General features: G+C 45.0%; 1 protein-coding gene across 11 annotated transcripts in view; it reads right to left on the bottom strand.

Annotated features, from left to right (window-relative positions):
- msi2b (musashi RNA-binding protein 2b) overlaps nucleotides 1-17,806 on the bottom strand; it is a 642,445-nt gene extending 624,639 nt beyond the window's left edge. For 4 of the 11 annotated variants that reach the window (XM_059973517.1, XM_059973521.1, XM_059973526.1 and 1 more), the window contains exons 1-5: nucleotides 17,554-17,805; nucleotides 17,204-17,244; nucleotides 16,751-16,832; nucleotides 16,283-16,367; nucleotides 8,595-8,636 (exon numbers count right to left, since the gene is read on the bottom strand). In XM_059973517.1, the coding sequence (XP_059829500.1) occupies nucleotides 8,595-8,636; nucleotides 16,283-16,367; nucleotides 16,751-16,832; nucleotides 17,204-17,244; nucleotides 17,554-17,615 (312 nt within the window). In that variant the 5' untranslated portion in view covers nucleotides 17,616-17,805. Of the gene's footprint in view, nucleotides 1-8,594; nucleotides 8,637-16,282; nucleotides 16,368-16,750; nucleotides 16,833-17,203; nucleotides 17,245-17,553 lie in introns of all 11 variants that reach the window. The other 7 variants (XM_059973524.1, XM_059973519.1, XM_059973523.1 and 4 more) reach the window with 4 other exon arrangements.
- Nucleotides 17,807-19,783: the final 1,977 nt, after the last annotated feature.

Raw genomic sequence — 19,783 nt, 5'->3', positions numbered from 1 at the left:
TTGAAAGCCTCCTTTCTGATTAAGTCAATAAGTCTATTCTAATACAAAGTTAATGGCTTCCCCAGAGACATCCACCACCTGTCAGAGTCAGTGCCCTCCCATTATCTATCACCTTCTCTCCTCAAACAAGAAGTGCACAAATCAATCCAGGAAGAACCAGCCATTTGAAATTCAATCTCAGCTGGTGGCGGGGGGGGTATGTGCAGAAAAGATATTTGTTATTCATTTGACAAAATGAGCACTGTGCAGATTCAAAGAGGGAAGAGTGACATCACACCCCAAGTTTGATCATCATCAATTCCACCCTTCCCAATTTTTAAAACTGACGCACCACAGAAGGCATTCTATCCGGATGCATTAACGGCTAGGTGTGACAACCACACTGCACGTGACCACAAAACACAGCAGAGAGCCTCAGCACATCACTGTAACCAGCCTCCCCTCAATGGATTCTGGGAATCTCTCTCACCAGCTCCGTAAAGTAGCTAGCACAATCAGTGACCTCACCCACCCCAGACATTCTCCCTTCTCCCCTCTCTCACTGAACACAAGATACAAGAGCCTGAAAGCACACACCAGCAGACGCAAAGACACATTCTATCCCACTGTTATCAGACTCTTGAACAGACCGCCTGTACAATAAGATGGACGCTATCTTCACAATCCAAGTTTGGGGGGACCCGTTGCTTAGACAATTTAAATAAAAGGCCAGGTGGACTGAAAAGGCAGTGTGTTGGAACCAGGTGCAAGGATCGAACCGGTTCTGCTCTGTGACATATCACTCTGCTTTCCTTGGCCCTGAGGCCGAGAAACTGCTCCGGCTGCCACGCACTTCGTGCCTGCGAGCTTTCAGGGAATTTGTCCTGCCATATGATGAAATGAGAGAACGGGCCTACTCCAGCTGCTCTGGGTCTACAGACTCAATTTGGCTCAGAATGCTGCTGCTTGCTTTTTTATTTGTTTGCCTTACTTCTGCTTTCCCCCCCCAACTTTTTCTGCGCAATGGGTTTTGATTTTTTTTAAAATTGGGTTCTTCCAGGTCTCGTGCTTTGCGGCTGCCTGTAAGCAGGCAAATCTCAAGGTAGTACAACTTATACATACTTTGATAACAAATGTACCTTGAATCTTTGAATTAATTTACATCATTATGACTCTGCACATTATATGTACCTACACTGAACTTCAGTAACTTTTAGATCTGCATTGTTATGGTTTTACCTTATTCTAGCTGGATGCACTGTGTAACGAATCTGTACGATTGATCTGTACGAACAGTGCACAAGACAAGCTTTTCACTGCATTTCGGTGCATGTGACAGCAATAAATCATAAATGTTAATTTGAATTTTTGGACACGAGGTCCTCAATTATGTAAGTCAAGCCATGGGTGTCCCACCTTTCTCTGTGAAGGTCGTTCACGCTTTGGTCTAGGAACTGAAGCAGCCAACAGAACAAAAAAACAAAAACCAGATACACTTGTTTTAGTGCTGCTGGTGACTCTTCCCACACCCCCCCCGCCAAACTCCACCACCATCCACTCATTTGTCTTTAAATGCTCCCATCCAAGATAGTAGAAGTATTTGGTATCTCATCCCAGCGCTGCATTTCACATTTGTGCGACACCCCTTCAGAGTGACAGTGGTGAAAATTGCACACAAGCACAAAGTGAAAGGAAGGCTGAAGATCACAAGTATTAGTACAGTGAGAGAGCTTAAGTCAAGGTGTGGATTATACTGGTAAGATAATACAAGATGGCTGTGACGCACGCATTGGCCACCAGTCCATAAACCATGCTTTCTGGAGCAACAGAGGAACTCAGTGAGTTCGGTAGCACCTGAAAACCGAAGTTTCAGATCAGACACAGGAGCAGAGTTACGTCACCTAGCCTGTTGAGTCTGCGCCACCATTTCTTAACCCCATAACCTCCGACACCCTCACGAATCAAGCACTCATCGACCGCCACTCAACAGCCAATGCAAATGAGCATCACACGCACACAAAATTCCGAAGCAACTGCAAAACTTTGCAGGCAGTTCTGATGAAGGATCTCAGCCCACAACATTGATTCCTCTCCACAGATGCTATCTGACTTGCTGAGTTCCTCCAGCATTGTGTGTGTATGAGATTTACAGCATCTGCAGGATCTTTTCTGACAATCCAAGGTGCCATTTTGATGATCGCACTTTAAAACCCAAGAGGTGGAAATGCTACAAAAGCAAATTCCTTACTCTAATTAAAAATTCAGCACCCTCCCAATGTTGGTACATCTTTCTGAGGAAGAGGGCAGGTGAAAACGTCAGGTGATTAAAATAGAGTTATTTTTAACGCACATGATTGCAGCTCTCCTTATGAGCAATGCCGTCCAGAGATGGGGATAAGCCGAGGGCTGACAGAAGCTGCGTGCTACTGTCAATCACACGTCAGTCAATAAGACACTAGCGTGAAGCTGCTGCAGACAACAGTGACAACGTGGAAGATCTACAGGGGGGCAAAAGAAAACAAGTCCCTACGTCAGAAATACCCAATACAACAAACTCAGAGGTAATAGCCCCCAAGTAATTGGCAACGAGGGAGAGAAAGCCCATAGGATTTCAGTAGGCCATCCAAAACCTGAAGCAATACAGGCAAATACTCAGCCATTCCATGACACAACAGCATTCAGTACAGGTACAGGAAATCACTGATATTGTCAAGTTAAGTCAATACACTGATATGGTGCCAATAATATACTCGAGCTCTACTGACTTCAAATTAGATTAATTTGTCATGTGCATCACAATGAAATCTGCTGTTTACGTTAAAAACCAACACAACTCAAGGATGCTCTGGGGGCAGTCCACAATCGTCACCACACTCTCCAAAGTTACACTCACGATTGCTGATGCCACCTGCTCTTGTCCTGTTGCCACTGAATCCTATACAATCTGAACAAACATGTTCTAGATTGCAAGAGTAGATTCAATAACTACCAGTGACAAATTTTTTTTTAAAAGCTGGAGCAATGCATCCAAGGAGGGAAATGGGCAAATCACATTTCGGGTCATGACGCCTCATCAGGACTCGCAGTCTCAACCCGAAACATCAACTGTTCATTCATTTCCACAAATGTTGCCTGACTCTGTGTGTGCGCACATGGTTCTGCATAAGCCTACCACTATTTTTCCTCATCTTCAGTGGACTGATAATCAGCAGCAATACAGTATGACACATTAACAATACTATAAATTACAAGATATATCAAAATTAGTGCAAAAAATGATCAAAATAGTGAGGCAGTGTACACGGGCTGGTTTATTGTCCATTTAGAACTCTGATAGCAGAGGGGAAGAAGCTGTTCTTAAAGACTGTGTACCTTCAGGGTTCTGTACCTCCTCTCTGATGGCAGTAATGAGAAGAGAGCATGCCCTGGATGGCTGATGGGGGCCCTTAATGATGTAAATACCTTTCTGAGGCACCATCTTTTGAAGATGTCCGCGACGCTGGTGCCCACGCTGGAGCTGGCTGAGTTTACAGCCCTCTGCAACTTGTTCTGTCCCTACCAGAAATGCGGTGGAACCAGTTAGAATGCTCTCAATGAACCCACTGAAATATCCCAGCAACATCTGCAGAGAAGTCAGCTTAGAAACCTCTGGATCTGAGCCGCTCCATTACCAGGGAAATGCACCTGGGAAGATGCATTGCCTCCACAGACTACCTTTAAAAGGGATGATTAATGCTCTTGCGTCAGCGTTATTTTAAACTGTTACGTGATCATTAAAATCAGCTAACATTTGCACAAATGGCGAGTTTGCTCAAACTCTTTAGTCAGCACCCTGAAGACAGTGCAGAAATGGAATTAAATCCCGTGCTCTTACATCACCCCTCACTTAAATCTCAGGAGGATCGAGGGAGGGCTATGCTCAGGGCCCACAACCAATAGAGCACCAGTGCTTTGCAAATAACAGTCTGCATTCATTAACCCCTCGGTCTTCAGTAAGCCTCTGCTGTACTTACAAACAAGTGCCAGAGTGAAAGAGTTAAACTCAGAAGGGAGTGGGGGATTCAGCAAGGACTATACAGGCATACTACTGGGGCTATCCATCAAGATGTGGAGCTGTGTGCGCAGGTAGCTGGACGAGACAAACCACAGCTCCTAAATCATTGTTCTCACCGCAAGCAAAATGGGTCAGCAACAGAAACTGTCCCGATTGGAATCTTTGAAAACAACAGAAGAGAGAATGAGAGAGAAGAAAAAACAGCTCACATTTCGTGCACTCCCACCACACCAGAAAGGAAACAAAAATCATAGAGTGCACATATACAAAAACCAATCCAGTAACCTCATTACTGTCACTCAACATTAGCTTTTCCCTCCTCTTCGCCCCCTACCCCCCAGTTCTAGTTCTGCCTGCTCTCTCCGGGCCAGAGTCCCATTGTAAGCCCTGTATAAAATAACTGTGGGAAATTAAGCTGGATCCGGTGCTAAACAAAAAGCTTTACAAGCTCACCTAAGCTCCCCTCCCCAGTGTCCTTTTACTCCCCAACTCCCTGCGACCAGTCTCAAGCACTTCACCGTTCCTTCCTTCCCTGTCTCGTTCACTGCACAAAGTTGATTTATGCACCCAGGTCACCCCAGCTTTATTTTAAAAAGGCTTCTCGACAACATTAAAAAAAAAATACACATAAATGTGCACATATAAAATACAGAAGACTTCAAAGGAAATCTAAATTGGATACAGGTGTAGAAGGCGGAGGTCTCGGAAGGTAGTGAGAAGCTGGGCTTCATTTCTGATGTATAGGTAGGACTTAAAAGCAGCCGCGGTTGTCAGGGAATTTTCAGCTTGCTGGTCACATCTAAACATACCTCCAAGGGTGTGGGGCCCGACTTAAGCAAGGGCTGGCTATCTCTGTGTGTTCTCTCAAGAATAGCAAAGTAGTAGCAGACTCCCATAGCGAAGGATAGTTTGACTTAACATCTGCAAACCCAGAAAAGCAAGCTAATTTGCTAATATACTCCTTTCCAAATGCCAATTGCCTTCTCCTTTCAAAACAAAAAAGCTGCCATGGTTCACACTCATTATTGCCGACAAAGAGCCCCGAGCATTAACCCTATAGAGGTCTGCGCCCTGAAGACGAGGTAGAAAGGACCAAAACACACCTGCACAGAACAGACTGAACCTCTGACTCAAGAGAGAAGAACCCGGAAAGTCTATTCTTGGATTTGAGAGTCTTTCAATTGAAAAGTCTCAAATGACCCACTTGTGTCGCTTTCTTTAATGTAAGTTGCACTGAAAGTGACCATAAGACAAAGAAACATAATTAGGCCATTCAGCCCATCATGTCTGCTCTGCCATTCCATAATTGAGTTATTCTCCCTTTCAACGCCCTTCTACTGCCTTCTCCCTGTAACTTTTGAGGCCCTTAATAACAAGGAGCCAGGTGCAATATTAAACCAAGGCTCTGTCGACCCAGAAGAAATGCAAGAGGCACCATGCCCAAGACCACAGGAACTCTTTCCAGCAGCCCAGTCTACACAGTAACACACAAAACACCAGAGGAACTCAGCAGGCCAGGCAGCATCCACGAAGGGAGACAAACAGACAACATCTTGAGCTGAAGTACGTCATCAGAAACTTCACCAGGGTTTTGGCCTTAAGTGTCAACTTGGTGTGATTTATTTAATCAAGGTGAACACAACAGGGGTGTCCTCACAAGTGGAAGTGACGATGGGCAGGAAGAACTCCAGCCTGCCCTGATCGTCCCACGGCAGAATATCAGTGGGATCTCACCGTGCACGTGCACACACGCAGGTTGCTTGCTGCACAATGAGGAACTCGAGTGGGACATGCCTTGGGGAGTTTCACCCCTCCACTACCACCACACAAGGAGATGTGAAAGTTAAAACAAAATGTATTATTGAAGTACCTATATACCACCAGAAAATACCCCGAGATTCATTCTCTTGCAGGCATTCACAAGAGAACAAAGAAATACAACAGATAGAATTAAAAACTACTTACAAGCAAAGACTGACAAACAAGTAATGTGCAAATATATTAAAAAGCAATTAATAAATGGTAAATAAATAATATTGAGAACAAGTTATATATTCTTTGAAAGCAAGTCTGCCAGTGGTGAGATCAGTTCAATGTTGGGGTAAGTGAAGTTATCCATGCTGATGGTTCAGAAGGCTGGCGGTTGAAGTGTTTGGGCACAATTAAGATCACCAGCAACATGACAGAATTCAGTGGCATTGTCCAGTTCTAAGGCAGCCCAACCTCCAAGGATGCAATAAGGAAGCATTACACTGGTGACACTGGGCTGGCATCTAGTGAACAACACAGGGTCTCAACCCGAAACATCGACTGCCCGTTTTCCGTCTGATCTGCCGAGTCCCTCCAGCATCCCGTGTGCTGCTCCTGATTCCAGCTCCTGCAGTCTCGCATCTCCAGAGAGAAAGCATCTTGCCCAACAATGACACGTGATCGTAGAGACTAGGAAAGCAACCAAACTCCGGTGGTGTTGAAACTCTTCCTTATAAATTTTAACACAAGTCCTCACCAGAGAAAACTTCCCAGCAGACGCAGTCACAACCCATGGAGTCACTTCCTGTGGTTACTCATTCTGCTTGGCCTTTCATTGCCCGCTGGTGAACACTGCGTTCCCACAATGAAGCATCCCAAGGGTTAAAGCACAATGCTGGTTTATAGAAACCCGATAAACTAGCTGAACCAGAGAAATTAAATGGGCAGCCAAACAATCCGCCACAGAAGGTTGGCAAAGCCTTTCCTTCTAGTCAGCACCTTTTCACCAGGGTGGAGACGAGATGATTGGAGGAAAGTATGGGCAGTGGGGGGAGGCAGCTGAAATATGTCACAAACGGCTGTGGAGCCATCACAGGGTTTATATAAGAAAGAGATTGATAGGTTCTTGATTAGTAAGGGTGTCAAAGTTTACGGGGAGGGATAATAAATCAGCCTTGATATAAAACAGAACAGACTTGATGGGCTGAATGACCTCATTGTGCCTTATGGAACTTCAGAGGTAGTTTGTGTGTGTTTTTATTTTAAAAACAGAGAGAGCAGCAGGACCGTGGCAGGTACTGCCAGAGGTGGTGGTAAAGGCAAATACATTAAGAAACTCATAGATGGGCACATAAATGAAAGGAAAATGGAGGGCTACATGGAAGGGAAGGATAAGATTGAGCCTGGAGTCAGTTAAAGGATCAGTACAACATTGTGGACTAAAGGGCCTGTACTATGATGTACTGATCTATGCTCCCATCTCAAGCACTTAATTGCTGCTACATGCACCCAACTTTGCTCAGCTGCCACTACAAAGCCAAGTACAATTTTATATACAGTTCCTCGTACACAGCCAGTTGTATTACACATCGTACAGAGCTCAGTGTGCAGAACACAGCATCGCAGATCAAACAGTTCTCACATTAACATCATTTCAGTGCTATTCACACAAGGGCTATTGAGTGAGTTTTTTTTTCCATTACCATCGCATTATGTTCAATGGGCGGTTACTGGTGTGTAAAAGTCCCATTAAACAAAAAGAAGTGATTCCCAGGAATATGTTTGAAGGGGTGGGGGGTACTCCCCTCATTAAAAGGTTAGTGAGCAAATTGCACACTCAAAAATTATCCTACTCTTTTAAAAAATGCAGAGTAGCCCCTTGCGGCTTCCTGCTTTGTGAAATGGTGGTATCGCTGCTGGTTATTAAAGACGATCACTTGTAAAATAAGTCAGAGACTCCCCATTCTGGGCGGTATAGATACAACAAGTGTAATTGCTCCCCCAAACCCAACACTGTGCAGATGCCAAGTTAAATGGTGGGCACTACATGTCATTATACTGCATCACAATGCTTTGCATATATACTGTAGTAACAAAGTGTAAACCAAACTCTGCCTCTACTCAACAATAGCCAGAAGATGATTGTTTTTATGATAAAAAAAGAACAATGGAAACACACCCTTGCATGAACACTCCAATTATTTCAAAGTCACTGATAGTTAATGCAATCGGACTCAGAGAATATTTGCATAATCTTCCCCCGACCCATTCACATCCTGTCAGCCAAGCACCAAACATTAAGCAACTCCACATGTTGACCCTCTCAATCCAAGAGGTCAAAGGGAACCAGAAAGTTCAGGCCCCATCCTCACAGGACAGCCATGGTTCAGTAGGCAATGCACCTCTTGTTAGCAGGGTCTCCGCACCAACTCTTGCCAACACCCCCCAGCCCCAACCTTTTCCCCGCTAATTGAGCCTAAACACAGAGCATTAATCCATCTCTTGTCATCATACATCAACAAGATCAGAAGCCTCAAAGTCGTTGCATAGTAAATCACGACAGCAAGTAAAACAACCTCATTTAGCTTGTTAACGGCTGAGAAGCCACAGGACAAGGCTGCAAATCAGAATAAAATAAAAACACAAACAAACATAGCACCTCAGGACCTCAGAGTGGGCACAATCATTAAAAGAATTCATCACCAACTCAGGAAACTAACTCACTCCAACAGAGCATTGCCAAAACATCACTGTGCCCTGGAAGAAAGGCAGAACCAGGAAAGAGACTGAAAGCAATGAACCTTCAACCTACCTTGGGTTGTGTTCTTCGAGGAAATGCAACCTTTGGGTCAATCTGTTGAAGCAAATCAGAGAACAGTGAGGAAACCATTGGCAGCATCTGTGCTTCAGGCCATTTCATACTAACACGGGTTTCTCAGGCAATGAACACAGAACAGGCCTCTAAGGCAAGGCCCAACCTTCACAGAGAACCAGTTACTGCTCACTTCCCACGCTGCTTTTCCTTTTAAAAGACCATGGCTGAGATTATTTAAGCCCTGATGCTATTTAGTGGCCGGTTGTTTAACTCAATGGTAATTGCAGATCAAGGAAGTTCAAACCTTCTCTTTCCTGTTGGGTTATGCATTCTGAACTTTACAAGCTAATTAAGTCATTGCTTGTGGAATTAAGACAGACTTGGCAACTCCCCTGCAAGAGAGCAATACGCAAAATGGAAAGAAATAGGGTCAATGTGTCTGGCCAAGACCCTTCAACAATCCTAATGTAAGGTCTCGGCCTGAAAAGTCAACTTTTAATTCCTTCAGATAGACGCTGTCTGACCTGCTGAGTTCCTCCATTATTTTGTGCGCATTACTCTGGACTTCCAGTATCTGCAGAATCTGTTTAATACTTGATAATAACTGACTCATGATTCATTTGATGTTTTTATTTCCAACTTTGAATACCTCTTCCTTAACCACATGCTGGTTGCAAACCCCCACCGGCATAATCCACAACCACATTTACTGTCAACGTGCATCTGGGTAGTCTCCCTGTTTTCTTGCACAGAAAGCACATAGCTCTTCCCAATTCATTCCATCTACACTGTAATACCCGAGTGACGCACCCACCCCATTGATGCTGCCCGACCTGCTGAGTCCTCCTGCATTTTTATTCATTGAGGTACAGCCCTTCAAGCTGTGCTGCCCAGCAACCTTCCCCCACCTCCCCACCCTGGTTTAACCCTAGTCTAATCATGGGACAAGTTACAATGACCAATTAACCTACCAAGTGGTGGGTCTTTGGATTTCCAGCATCTGCAGAATCTGTTTAATACTTGATGACAACTGACTCATGATTTGTTTTGACTTTTTCTCCCCCAGCTTTGAAACTCTCTTCCTTAACCACATGCTGGTCGCAAACCCCCACCTGTGGACTGTGGGAGGAAACCGGAACACCCAGGGAAAACCCACACGGTGAGGAGTGGAACGTGAAAACTCCTTACAAGCAGCGGTGGTAATTGAACCCAGGTGACCGGTACTGCAAAGAGTTGTGCTAACCACTACGCTAGATGTGTGTGTAACTCTGGATTTCCAGCATCTGCAGAATCTTGTGTGTATTTTCACCAGAATAACTCTTAAACAGAAGCTGTATTAGCACTGGCACTCTCTCACTTCCAAATCATGCATAACTAACTTCCAGTGAAAAAGTTCCCATCTGAACATCTTGTCCCACACCTGTCTGAAACTCACTGAGTCTTAATGGGACACTAGGACACTCCGGGTCCAGTCACCCTTCAAAAGTTAAACTAACAAGGTATTAACTCCCACACAAACACTCCCCGGCTATTCATCCATGGAAAGTCATAACTGCGCTTGAGCCTGTCTCTGCTGGCAACCATAGAAATTCACTTCCAGCAGAGGCAGTTGGCAGAAATGACACCAGGACCCTGGCAAGTTTCCCACTGAACCGCCACTCCAAGAGCACAAGAAATTCACCACGCAGACTGGGAACTTCCGAGCCTTGTGGCTCGGTGTTCTGTACATACAGGCATAGGGCCAGCAGAAATGCCACAAAACAAACTACCCTACCAACCCTCTTGGATGCCTGGTCCTTCAAATTGCACACTGGGTCAGAATACAGGATGTAGAGTTACGGTTAGAAAGATATTAACTGCAGGGGGCACAGCAGTTAGCACAACGCTTTACGGTGCAGGCCACATGGGTTCAATTCTCATCACTGCCCGTGACTGCGTGGGTTTTCTCCGGGCGCTCAGGTTTCCTCCCACAGTCCACACCAGTTGGTAGGTTAATTGGTCAGTATAAGCTGTCCAGTGCTTAGATGAGGATTAAACTGGGGGATTGCTGCCCTTGAAGAGCCGGGAAGGGTCTACTCCGCACTGTATGACAAAAAATTAAGTCGCAATCCAATTTTTAAAAAAATATAAATCAGTTTCAATATCTCAGAGGGGTCAATGAAAGCAACACACAGAAAACGCTGGAGTAACTCTGCAAGCCAGGCAGCAACTACGGAAAAGGGTACAGTCAACATTTCGGGCCGAGACCTCCCGCTCCTCAAAACGTCAACTGTTTACTCTTTTCCATAGACGCTGCCTGGTCTGCTGAGTCCTCCAGCATTTTGTGTGTGTGTTGCTCGGATTTCCAGCATCTGCAGATTTTCGCTGGTTAATGAATGCAGACTGTAATTTCACACTGGAAAATGGGGAGAGTGGGGGGGAAATATGCTGGGGTGGAGGTAAGAATTGGTTGGGAGACAATGCTCTAATGTGCACATTATTAGATTCAACTGTGCACTGCTGCAGATCAGCAGGTAAAGCACAATTTTTTTAATATAAGAAACATAGATCAAATGGATAGCCAGAGAACTTTATTTTGAGGGCTGAAGTGGCTAAATCCAGGGACATAATTTTAAGGTGATTGGAAGTCCAGGTTTCTTTCATTCATTTAGTGTTACACAGAGTGGTGAGGGAGTGAAACGCCTGCCAGGCAGATATATTAGGGACATTTAAGAGATGTTTAGATAGACACACAGATGAAAGAGAAATCTTGGGATATGTGGGATAGAAAGATTAGATTGATCTGGAGAAGTTAAAAGGTTGGCACAACATTGTGGGGGGGGGGGGGGAAGAGAGAGATGGGCCTTTACTGTGCTGTAGTGTTCTATGTTCATAGCAATAACATAATTAGGCCATTCGGCACATGGAGTCTGCTCCACCATTCCATAAAGGCTGACCTATCAACCCCATTCTAAATTATGCTCTAAATATCGGGAACCAGCTGCTGACATAAAGGGGACAATGCTTCAAAAACAAAACAACAAATTCACAAGGGAGAGGACCTTAGTAGGAACATCATTTAGAATTAGAAAACAGCACGAGAACAGGTCCTTCGACCCAGCAGGTCCATCAACTACTTGTTCATATTAATCCTGTAAGATTCAATTTCCCCCCCCCCCCCCCCAAATTCTCCTCACAATCTCATCAACTTTGCCCGGTTTGCTGCAAGTTAATTACTTAATAAATCAGTGTCAGGGCAAGAACAATGGGGGGGGGGGGGGGGGGAGGTGGAAGAGACAGGGAGGAAGCATTAAGATTCCTCTAGTGCCCTGACAGAACTAAATTCCAGCTCAACAGCTCCAACAGGGCAGAATCGATTAACCCTGGCATGGATTGCCATCTACCAAGTGGTCTGAAAGAGAATCAAACACAGCCCCCCACATCCCTCCCATAGCTCTAGAGGGCATCAGCCAACCACGTCCATGCCAAGTTTTTTGCCCTTCTGCAAAAATCCAATTCACACAGACTCAATCTGTATTCTTCTGTGCCCTGTCTATTTAAATACCTGTCTAACTGTTGCTTAAATGTCATGACTGTAGCTGACTCCCAACAAATATCTCCTCTGGTAGTGAGTTCCGGATATTAACTTCTGTGCAGGGGGAAAAAAAACTTTTCCCTTCAAATTTCTCACAAATCTGTCTTCTCTATGCGCTTTTGTTTTCAATACCCCTTCACTCGTATTGTTAATATGCCAAGTCATATGACGTAGACAATCAAAGTCTTGACCACGATCATTCTTGGCAATTTTTTTCTACTGAAGTGGTTTGCCATTGCCTTCTTCTGGGCAGTGTCTTTACAAGACAGGTGAGCCTGGCCATTATTAATAGTCTTCAGAGATCGTCTGCCTGGTGTCAGTGGTCGCATAATCTAGTCTTGCGATATGCACCGGCTGCTCATATGACCATCCACCTGCTCCCTTGACCCTGATTGGGGGGGCTAAGCAGGTGCTACACCTTGCCCAAGGATGACCTGCAGGCCAGCAGAGGGAAGGAGCGTCTTACACCTTCTTTGGTAGAGACATTATCTCCACCCCACCACCCTGTTTGATACCCACACCACAGGAAAAAGATTTCTGACTTGTGCTATTTTTGCCACTTAAAATCTTATACACCTCTCTCAGGTCACCTCTTAGTCCCCCTTGCCTCCAGGGAAACAAACTGTATATCTAGTTACAAGAGATTCTGCAGATGCTGGAAACCCACAGTAAAACACAGTGGATCAGGCAGCATCTATGTAGATAAGAATGAAGAGGCAACGTTTCAGTCTGAGACCCTTCACAAGGCCCTGCCAATCCGATCTCTCCCCATAGACACAGACCTCAGATCCAGGCAAAGTCTTGGTGAAACTCATCTGCACTCTCCCAAGGACAACCACAACTTCCTACGATGTTCCAGCCGGAACTGCTCCAAATGCAGTTTTAACCAATGTTCTGTAGAGCTGCAGCGTCACATCACAAACCTTCTACTCTATGCCCTGACGTATGAAGGCAAGCTTGCCACATGCCCTTCTTTACCACTTTTAGGAAACTAATCAATACAAACCCCCCCCAAAAAGAGGCCTCTGTTCGTCATTAAAATCTTTCTACAGAAATTGAAATAAAGTCAGGAGGTCGTTTGTACAGATTACCTGTGCATTATTACACAAAACATAGAACACTATAGCACAGTGCAGATCCTTTGGCCCACAATATAAGATCAACTTATAAAATCAACCTAATCCTTTCCTCCAAATTAGCCCTCTATGTTTCAATCATCTGTGTGTCTATCTTAGAGATCGTTAAGTATCTGCCTTTATCACCCACCTTTGGGAGTGTGGTTCATGCACTCACCACTCTGAAAGTTACTTACCTCCCTGTACTTTCCTCAAATTACCTTAAAATGATGCCCCCTTTGTATTAGCCATTTTCAACCTTGGAAAAAAAGTCCCTGGCTGTCCAGTTGATCCACATCTACTATCATCTTGCACACCTCTTATCCTGCTATGCTCCAGACAGAAAAGCCCAAGCTCGCTCAATCTTTATGCACAAGACACGCTCTCCAATCCAGGCACGTGCTGGTAAATCATCTCTGCTGGAAGTGTCTTTATAGGTGTAAAATTCCACCTGCAAAAATCTCATTCTTACAACAACATCAGAGCATGAAACCGTAACCAGCAAAGCATATGATCCAGACCGGTCCCTGCCCTAATCACTTGCATGGGAATAAACTTGGAAAAACCCGGCACCAGCCTGTGAATCTACACAGGATACATATGTGTTCAGCTTCAAACACAAGTTTCACAACCTCTCCCCATAAACCACACCAAACTATTCTCCTATATAGGATCTGACGGAAAGCATCACCATAACCTGACTCTCTAGAGTCTAGGCAATAACCAAAATGCATGGCAATTCCACAATCCCCTCAACCCCACAGTAAGTACGATGCAGGACCAGCACCATGGAATACCTAACCTATGACTCCTATCAAATATCGAAGGGCCTGGACAGAGTGGACATAGAGAGGATGTTTCCTATAGTGAGATAATCTAGAACTAGAGTGTACAGCCTCAGAAAACAAGGATATCCCGTCCGGACAGAGAAGGGGAATTTCTTTAGCCAGAGGGCGGTGAAGTTGTGGAACTTATAGGCATAGACGGCTGTGGAGGCCAAGTCACTGGGTAAATTTAAAAGCAGAGGTTGATAGGTTCCTGGTTAGTCGGGGCATCAACGGTTATGGGGGGGGGGGAAGATAGGAGAATGGAGTTGAGAGGGATAATGTGGGGCAGCACAGTAGCATAGTTGTCAGCACAACACTTTACAGTACCAACGACACGGGTCCAATTCCCGTCACTGCCTGTAAGTTTGTACGTTCTTCCTGTGATTGTATGGGTTTCCTCCCACAGTACAAGGATGTACCAGTTGGTAGCATAATTGGTCATTATAAATTGTCCCCTGATTAGGCTATGGTTAAATCAAGTGTTGCTGGATCATGCAGCTCGAGGTGCCCATTCTGTACCGAATCTCAATAAATAAATCAGCCATGGGTAGCAGACCTGATGGGCCGAATGGCCTAATTCTGCTCCTATGTCTTGTGGTCATTTTCAGTAGAATAAATTAATCCAAAAGATAACCATCACATCAGAAGCAAACTAGATATGCTGTAGGAACAATATTACTTCCTCAATAGACACTAGTTCCAACATACTATATTACAATCACAAAGAGATCTTATGAGCACCCAACTCCAAAGGGAACAGTGGCGGCTCAGAATATTCAGCCCGCCTACTGGGGCAGTCTAAGCAGAGAGGCCAAAAAGTAGAAGAGAAGAAACCACTGACATTTTAAAGACTTTTAAAGAAATTAATAAAAACTGTACACATACAGACACACACACACACAGTGTGCACCTTCTAGTGTTTAAAACAGGTCAGTACCACAGCTCCTTTAAGTAGGAGCGATTTTCCAGTGAGAACTATGTACTAAACTCAAACATGTTTGCAATGTTCTCAACACCCAGGTGTTTCTAAACACTCAATCTCCTTCGTGCAGTCCGATACCTAGTGTGGTTCGAGGGCACCTAATCCAGTCCACCAAACAGAATTTAAAATAGTGGGAATTTTAATTATCTCAACCACTGTCAGCAGAAGTTGCCTGAGAAACCAATTTCGCACCCTGAATAATTTTGTTTCATTGCGCGCACACACAGGAAGGATGGAGGGGGAAAAGAGGGACTGGGAAAATGTGCTAAAACTAGAAATGGATAATCTACTCATGACTAGCCTTCTGTGTCATTTGCCTTTTAAACTACAGAAATTAGCACTGTCTAAATCATTACGTTGCAAATTTATGAACTAGTTATTTTTGAAACTACGATTAGTTAGCTCTAACTACGCAGGAAGAATATTTTAAACTAACTAGTCTTCTAGAAGGCACTAGACAGAAAAAAAACAACTATTTCTGGAGATTGTCATTACCTAAATAAAACGTTAATGTAACTGTAAACAACAGGCTCTCCTTTCGAGGTGATTACCCCAACAGATCGGTTTCCCGCCCTGAATCTTAAAACAAAGTCGAAAGGGTATAGAACGCCACTAAACAAATGCTGAGACACAAGAACAAAGCATGGTCAACAAGCAACTCATTCATGCGATTCAGTCAGGCTCAGCTCGGGGTGTCAGTAAACTTTCTGCTTGCTCCAAGTTGGAGAGCCGCATCTCTTGAAAGGGGGGGGGGGGGGGGGGAGGAATCTGTCTGTCTTCGGTGCAGAATCAACCCCTTACCGTCTGCCATTTGCGTCTCATCTTGATCGTACCGCTTTGGAAAGCGATTAGAATTTAATTGCAAGACCTCCATTTAACAGGCAATTTAATCGACCACTGGGTGGTTTGATTGTCAATTTATGTAGCTGACATGAGGGGTGACAGTTAAGATGTTCCGAAAGGCTGGGCAGGACATCAAACGTATCTTCCTTCTTAAAGAGGGGGCAACACTAACTCAAGATGTAGCAATGTACATTTTCACATTTGAACCTAATATTGGAAGATATTTTTGATTTCCAGTAACAAAAGACACACCGGGCATAAATGACCTTAAGAGAGAGGGTGGGGGGAACAGCTCATTACAATTTTACACTCAAGGAAATTGAGACAGAAACACACAAACATACCGTCTTTGAATCTAGTTCGTGATGGGGCTGAGCTAAGACTTTATCTACACTTGCAGAATCGGCAAACGTAACGAAACCGAAGCCTCTGAAAATGACACAAAGAAACAAGAACACGATGAGTCTCTAAACGTGCAACAGGAAGAGGGGTTAAAAAAATACAAGTATCAAAATATCGCTTCGAGGAACGAAGCGTGGAAAAGCGGGAGAGAGAGGGAGAGAGAGAGAACGGGCTACAAATGTAGCGAAAAAAATGCGAAGCTGATATACACAAAGTATCACCTCCAAACATCAGGACAATGTCAAAAAATAAGCTCATTGCTCAAAGACTCTCAGGTTGGAAACGGAGCCACAATTATAAGCGGACGCACTTTCGGTCTTCAGGATGTAATCAATATCAAACTTGTTTTAAATCCGTGAATTCTTTCCCCACAACAACAAAAAAAAATAAAGTAAAATTCGCGATCTTACCTGGATCGTTTCGTGGTCGGATCTCGCATTACCATACACTCTCTGATTTCGCCAAATTTACTGAAATAGTCCCTAAGGCTGTCTGTAAAAATATAAATTTGAAAAGAAAGGAAGAGAGAGACAAAATACAAGGGGGAAAGCCGGTTACTAGGTTGGCAGTGGGAGATTTCAGATGCACTTAAGAGACAATAATTGAACGTAGGGGTCGTCTAGAGGACCAAAGGAACTCCATGATGTTACCATCACAATAACCCGGCCGCAATCAAAAACAACCTTGTAAAACTGGAACTAAAGAGCGATCGCTCAATTCCTCACACCTCCTCTCCTCCCATTCCTTCATCACCCACCCCACCTCTCCTCCCCACCCCCTCCCCTCCCCTCCATTGCAAGGTTATTTATATTTTAAAAAGCGCTAGAAATAAATTGAGAAATACTTTGCCCGGGCTCGCTTACCTGGTGATGTCTGCCAGCTGAGGCCGCCGATAAACATTTTACTGGGGGGAAACACAGTAGAAGTGAGCACAGATGTCAGATCGGCCATTTTGACGTGTAACTTAGAGCTAAAAAGGAAGAGAGAGAGAGAGAGAGAGAGAGAGGGAGGGAGGGAGGGAAAGGTAGGAGGAAGGAGGAGGAAGGAGGAGGAGGGAGGGAGGGAGAGAGGTGGAAGAAAGGGGCCTGCCCATTCTACAGAGTGCAGTTTAAAATAAAACTAGGTGCAGGGGAAAGAGTCTCCAGAGAGGAGGAAGAGAGCGAGAGAGAGAGACAGAAACAAAACCAAAAATAAAAGTCAGGTCAGAACATACCCTGGGTCATGTTGCGAGTCGCTGGGACTGCCAGAGGTGGCTTGGCTGCCGTCTGCCTCCATGATCTAGCAACTAAAAAGGACAAACACACATAGACACACGCGCGGAGCTCCCCCCACAAAAAAATAGAGAGATCAGCCCCGCTCAGAGAGTCGACTCGCAGCCGAGAATGAGCTCGTCACACGTGGGATCAGCTCGGTCCGAGCGCCGCCGCTGCCTGAGCCCCCCACGTGGGCGGGCACTGAGCCGAGGCCACGCCCCCCAGCTGCCTCTCTCAGCCCGTGGACCGAAAGCGTCGCCTTCCCCACCGCCCGCCGCCCATTGGCCGCGTCCCGCGCGCCGTCGCGCCGCCGTGCCTGGCGATTGGTGGCCGCGGCTGTCAATCGCTGCCCCTCGCTCCCACTGTCGCCCTCCCCCTCCCTCCCGCACCAGCTCGCGCCGAGACTCCGCCCACCGCCTCGCCAAAAAAAAATACACAAACACACACACCCTCCCACCCCGGCCCTTGCGTCAGAGCGGCGCCGCGTTTGATTGACAGCCGGCCTGCGCGCCTCGCCATTGGTCCGCTCGCGCCCCGTTGTCATGGAAAGCGGCATCGATGCAAATGACGTCATTGCACAACAGTTCGGGAAGAGAGAAAAAAGATACTTTGCAAAAAATAAATATATTTGAAAGAAGTTTTTTCTTTCTCTGTTCTTCTCACCGTTCGGTGCAAACTGCGGGAGGGCGTCGAATCTGCCTGCAGTCCCGGAGAGGTGTGATTGACAGGTCGCCTCTGAAAAAACGAACCAAGTGATTTCAAACTCGCCAGAAAGTGCTTTATAATAAAATCCACCGTGAAAGATCGGTTGCACATTAAATAACATCTGGATCTGCAGCCCCCGCGCTAGGGACAAATGAATTGTTGCATGTGGGTGATTAACGCAATTAATCTTCCTATCGAGCCGCCCTTTTAGACTTTAATTACACTATTTTACAACGTCTTCTTTCCCCCACTGTCTTTTCCTTCCGGCTCCATTTAATCTTGATTCTTTTACTCAAGAATGAGCACAGAACAAAGCATTGATTATTCAGCCAATATTAAGAAAACCCACTCCAGCCTTACAGTTGGAAGCCCGGTGCAGAAGCCTGGAATTTCACTGTGCACTGATTTGTTACCTCAGATTTTGCTTCGTTGAATTAATCCTGTGTTTTAAGTCTGAGTGGCGGGTTGGCAGCTGGCTTTACCAGGATTGCGAGGGCGCAGGATTATTTGTATTAATGCATACAGTAAAATATATTTATTGTATAATGTTCCGATCATGTGAGGGGAAGCATGTACAGTTTCAACAGTATTGTTTTACACACCCTTTTCGACCCAGCAAGTGGTTTTTAACTACCCTGTCAAACGCTGAAATGCAAAAGTCACACGAAATAAAGAGAGCTTAGGGAAATCGATATATTTTTGCCATTAAGCCGATATAGCCGTTGTTAGCGGTTGTTTGTAAACACGGTGACAGTTTCCTTGTGGCATGGAAGTGTAGATATTTTCACTCCCCATTCGTTCCTCGTTTTTCTCGTTTCCACGATTTCCCACACTTTTTTGTCTATTTTAGAAGATCTGAGCAAAGTTTTGCCTCATATTCTCCATCCTCTCACAAAATGAATGGAAATTCTAAATTAACACAGAACCCCACGCCACCTCAGAAATATCTGAAAGTACTTCGACATAGGTTAAAATGTCCGAGTTCTAACAGGTTAAGAAAAAGCCGTTAGCTGTACCAAACACCGCCGTTGACGAACAACCAACTGTTGCTGACGTTTCAGGGAGAGATACTGGCCAGGACGCTAAGAATAATTCCAAACTCTTCTTCAATTAGAGTTCTATGTTCTCCTAAAATCTCCCGCACAGGCATGACATCATTCCTCATTCGAAGGGTAGTCATGAGGCTTTCTCCAGTTGTGTGGGGAGGTAACTTCCCCATTCATCCATGGAATGCAGCTTCCACAAGCTCAGGCAACTTTTCATTCCACACCCACAAACAGCCTTGAGAAAGTGGCGACGGTGATGAGCCACTGCAGTCACGGGGTTATACAGCATGAAAGCAGGCCCTTCTGCCCGTCTTGTCTGTGCTAACCTAGTTCTATTTACCTGTGTTTCACCATATCCCTCTTAAACTTTCCAAACTATGTAACAATCCTGATGATGGGTCTCAGCCCAAAACATCAACTGTTTATTCTTCTCCATAGA

This window comes from Hypanus sabinus, chromosome 6 (assembly GCF_030144855.1).
Source record: "Hypanus sabinus isolate sHypSab1 chromosome 6, sHypSab1.hap1, whole genome shotgun sequence".
NCBI classification, from domain to species: domain Eukaryota; kingdom Metazoa; phylum Chordata; class Chondrichthyes; order Myliobatiformes; family Dasyatidae; genus Hypanus; species Hypanus sabinus.
This window is presented reverse-complemented; position numbering and strand designations above follow the sequence as displayed.